This window comes from Manihot esculenta, chromosome 1 (genome assembly GCF_001659605.2).
Source record: "Manihot esculenta cultivar AM560-2 chromosome 1, M.esculenta_v8, whole genome shotgun sequence".
Classification (NCBI taxonomy): Eukaryota; Viridiplantae; Streptophyta; class Magnoliopsida; order Malpighiales; family Euphorbiaceae; genus Manihot; species Manihot esculenta.
Window position 1 is genome coordinate 40140366 of NC_035161.2, and position 3847 is coordinate 40144212.

General features: G+C 32.0%; 1 protein-coding gene across 1 annotated transcript; it reads right to left on the bottom strand.

The window, feature by feature from the left end:
- Nucleotides 1-2010: 2010 nt before the first annotated feature.
- On the bottom strand, nt 2011-3401 carry LOC110617501 (60S acidic ribosomal protein P1). Its single transcript, XM_021760331.2, has 4 exons — nt 3268-3401; nt 2988-3063; nt 2444-2659; nt 2011-2328 (listed from the first exon to the last, which is right to left on the bottom strand). The coding sequence occupies exons 2-4, from the start codon at nt 3054-3056 to the stop codon at nt 2275-2277; spliced, it is 339 nt and encodes a 112-aa protein (XP_021616023.1). The 5' UTR covers nt 3057-3063; nt 3268-3401; the 3' UTR covers nt 2011-2274.
- Nucleotides 3402-3847: the final 446 nt, after the last annotated feature.

Here is a 3847-nt window from a genome sequence, read left to right on the forward strand (position 1 = left end):
TTATCAAAGAGTTATAATTAAAGTTAGAATAGCATATTTTACTCGTATTAAATATAAATATAAACTTATAAAAAAAATTTATTCGTTAAATATAAATATTGTATTAGTTTCTTGTAATGTAAATATGTGTCTACCACTGAAATACACTGGAGGAAATATAAAATATAAAGTATAAATTTATTTCAAAATATTAGTTTGCTACAAACTAGCTCCAAAAACACAAGGGGAATTGCATCAGAGGCACCATAAAAACAGAAGCTCAAATTAAGTTTGATCAAGCCAGGATTTCTGCTGGCCGTTAAAGAGAAGAAATGCAACACTGAACTCTAAGCTCCTCCGCCTGCCAACCGTAGTTGCAATTCATCATGTCTACCATCCAGACGGTTCATCGGCTCCAAAAATAAAATCCTCAACTGACGGAGGTACTGAAAACTCCTAAGAGAATACTAGTGTCAGCAAACAAAAAGGAAAGGCAAAAGAAAACTGAAACTATGAAGGATCAAAAGAAGAAACATGAAAACAAGGGTGGGAAGCCGACAGCCGGAGAGCAGCTCAGTAAGACGAGGAAGTCATTGAGAGATGGGAAGGGATTTGGGGATAGAGAATAGAGATTAGAGAGAGAATGCAATTACAAGTATCCTCCCTCAATTGCTAAAAGGTAAAGAAACAAATCTCCCATTGTATTCCATGGCACAAATTAAAATCGAGTGATCTGTATCAAGTATTTATCATTAATTTGTTATAATATTTCTAAAACTAAAATTTTAATATCATAGTATACTTCCTATTTAATGGAATAATTAATTCTAAAATTAATTTTAAATAAATGAATTTTTTATATTATTTTTTTTTAAATGGAGATTGAAAGGATAAAATCTAGAAATAGGTAAATATATGTGAGCGTATTACTTATTTTATCAAAAGTTTAACCTTTAAAAATGCGAATTTTTTGTATTACATATCTTATCAAAAGTTTAGTTTTAAAAAATGACGTCAATATTTTTACAAAAAACACACGGCATATATTCATATAAGAGTTGTTTTAATTTGAATATCAAACTATTACTTCTTAATTTTAATACTTTAATTTTCTTAAAATTAGTTCAAATGAGTGAATTATTTTGCATCATTATGAAATTATAAATTTAAAATTTTATAAATATGTTATTAGATTAACGTTAACAAATTACATACGTTGGAAGCGTTAAAATGAAAGGGAAGAAAAAAAAATTAATAACTAAATTTTAACTAAGTGAAATTTTAATGAATAATAAAATTAAAGTTCTTTTTTCATCAATTAACAAATTTATTAAAAACATAATTATAATTGATCTCTTAAAAGTGGAGGAAAAAAAAATCTGAAATGGAAGTTTTAGAATTTGAAACATATGAAGCATAACCAGAAGATAAATATATAACAAATGAATTTCAAACATTTTCAGAAATTCCTTCGCTCAAAACAGTTGTTCACCTTGAGGTAAAAACCCATTTCAGCAACGAGATGAGGCACGTTATTGTCTAAAGGAGTTCAAATTTTCAAATTACATATTGAATTTATCATCAAGAACTAATGAAACTTTCAAGCTTGAAAGATAAGGAATCTACATTTCCCTAATCAGCTTTGTTCAAGATTCTAAGGGTAGTAAACAGCATTTTTGTTGATATAGAAGACTTCAATCACACGCTATTCAACGTTATATATGTACAAGTATGCAGAAAACAAGAGGCCATACTCCAGTATGCATAGTAGTTCATTCATGAAAGTAATGACAATTCAAAAGTCAACTGGGAACAACACATGAAATTCCAAGACATGGATTGCAATCTCCAAATTATTTACTCAAGTGTTAACTGCATACCATATAAATGAAACGAATTTATCTGAAATTCTGAATCAATTTTCAAGGAAGTAATTTTGTATTATTATCATTTCCCAAGGAACGCCATCTTGCATGCAATGCTAAAAGCAAAAGTTTGAAGAACCATTCCAACGTGAATAACCAAACCACGTAGCAAAGCAGAAATCAGATTCATTCATTGCTCAACTTAAAGAGTTCCGTTCAAAACTTGACAACAAGAGAACCCATGCTAACCTGAAATACTTGTATATATCTAGAAGCTGAAACATACGATGCTCAAAAACCAGTCTCCAGTGCTACATTTATGAAAAAGAGAATTTATACCAACAAACAGAACAGCCAAAAATATCGAAAAAAGGAACTAGTTTTCAACTATTAAGACTAACATAGGACTTGCGCATGCTGAAAGGAGCTCCTAGTCAAATAAGGAGAATCCCATGTCATCATCACTCTCTTCCTCGGGCTCTTCCTGTAAAATTTAAACAAAAGAATTTCATATATCAATTACAAAACCCCAATTCGAAACAACTCGAAAAATAAAACACGGACCAAATAAAATATATGCAATGAAATGACACTATTACCTTCTTCTTTTCTTCAGGTGGAGGAGCAGCAGCTGCAGCTGCACCACCCCCAGCAGCAGGGGCTGCAGCCGCTACTGGAGCAGCACCACCACCAGACCCAACATTCATGATGAGGTCCTCGGGGTTGATCTTCTCCAATAGCTTGGCAAACAAACTTGGCCAGTAAGATTCAACTGTTACATTGGCTGCTTTGACAATCTGAGCAATCTTCTCTGCCTTTTACCAAAAGTTAAAGGAAAAAGATTTCCAGAACATACTATATTTATCCCAGATGGAAATTATCATCTTTATTGTTAAATTAGAATGAAAACCACCAAAGAACCAAATAATAAACTCCAATAGCCAGAACCATTCAAAGATACATTTTCAGAAATATCCAAAAAAAAACTAAGAGAAGCAATGACGCCCTAATGCACATAACCAAGCTAAATATTGTGGCGGAGGGAAAAACTGGATAATGAATCTTAAAATCAGTAACCTACCTATAGAAATCCTAGAATTAATAGCACAGAATATACAAGTATAGGGTTTCTAGTAAGGATACAGTGATTGGAATACCATCATCATGGAGAATCAAAGCAGCATAAGTGCAAGCAACCTCTCCAATCGACATCGTTTATCTGCATCGCATCGACAACCAATTTAAGAATAAAATTCAGAAATTATCGAGTCCTAGCAGCAGGAGTAACATAACAACAACAAAAACATATCAATAACGTTTCCTAAGCCAAAATAATGAAATTACATGCCAGTGATGACACATCTAGGAAATTCTGAGAAAATTTACGAGAGGGAAAGGAAAATAAAAGACGAAAAAGAGTCACCTCTAGGGTATGAGAACTGCGAAGAGGAGAATCCGTGTAATAGGCTGCGCTGAAGCAAAGAGAAGCAGTCCCAATCTAGGGTTTTGAAGGCGTCGCCTAAAAAGTATTTTAAAGGGAGATAGAGATGGGCCGAGAGCCTGACAGTGATTTTGGGACAGGGCGTCCCAAGTTGGGCTGTTCAGTAATTGGGTTAATCCATCGATCCGATCCATCAAGCCCATTGGATTAAGAAAAAAAACTTTTATAATTTATTTTTAATTCTTTCCTTTTATTCTGTTATTATATATTTAAATTATAATTTATTGACTAGCCAATGATAATTAACAATAAAAAATAAATTTTATATTATAATTCTTTTAATGTCGGATAATTTGTTAATGTACACCTGTAGTCCGAAAAAAAACACTTATATTAGAAGAAAAATTTGGACATATTATTTTAGCATAGCAAATTATTAGACAAAAATATTGAGGTATGCCAAGAAAAAATTCCTTATAATCCATACAAACAAAGAATTGATCGTATCAGCCATCGCGTTGATCTCCATAATTTATTGGTTATGCCTTCTAGCAATGATCTC

Coding starts and splice junctions, on each gene's coding strand:
- LOC110617501 (XM_021760331.2), bottom strand. CDS start 3,056: ATGTCGATTGGAGAGGTTGCTTGCACTTATGCTGCTTTGATTCTCCAT. Junction 2,660..2,987: donor ATGATGGTATTCCAATCACT/GTATCCTTACTA, acceptor TTTTGGTAAAAG/GCAGAGAAGATTGCTCAGAT. Junction 2,329..2,443: donor CACCTGAAGAAAAGAAGAAG/GTAATAGTGTCA, acceptor TAAATTTTACAG/GAAGAGCCCGAGGAAGAGAG.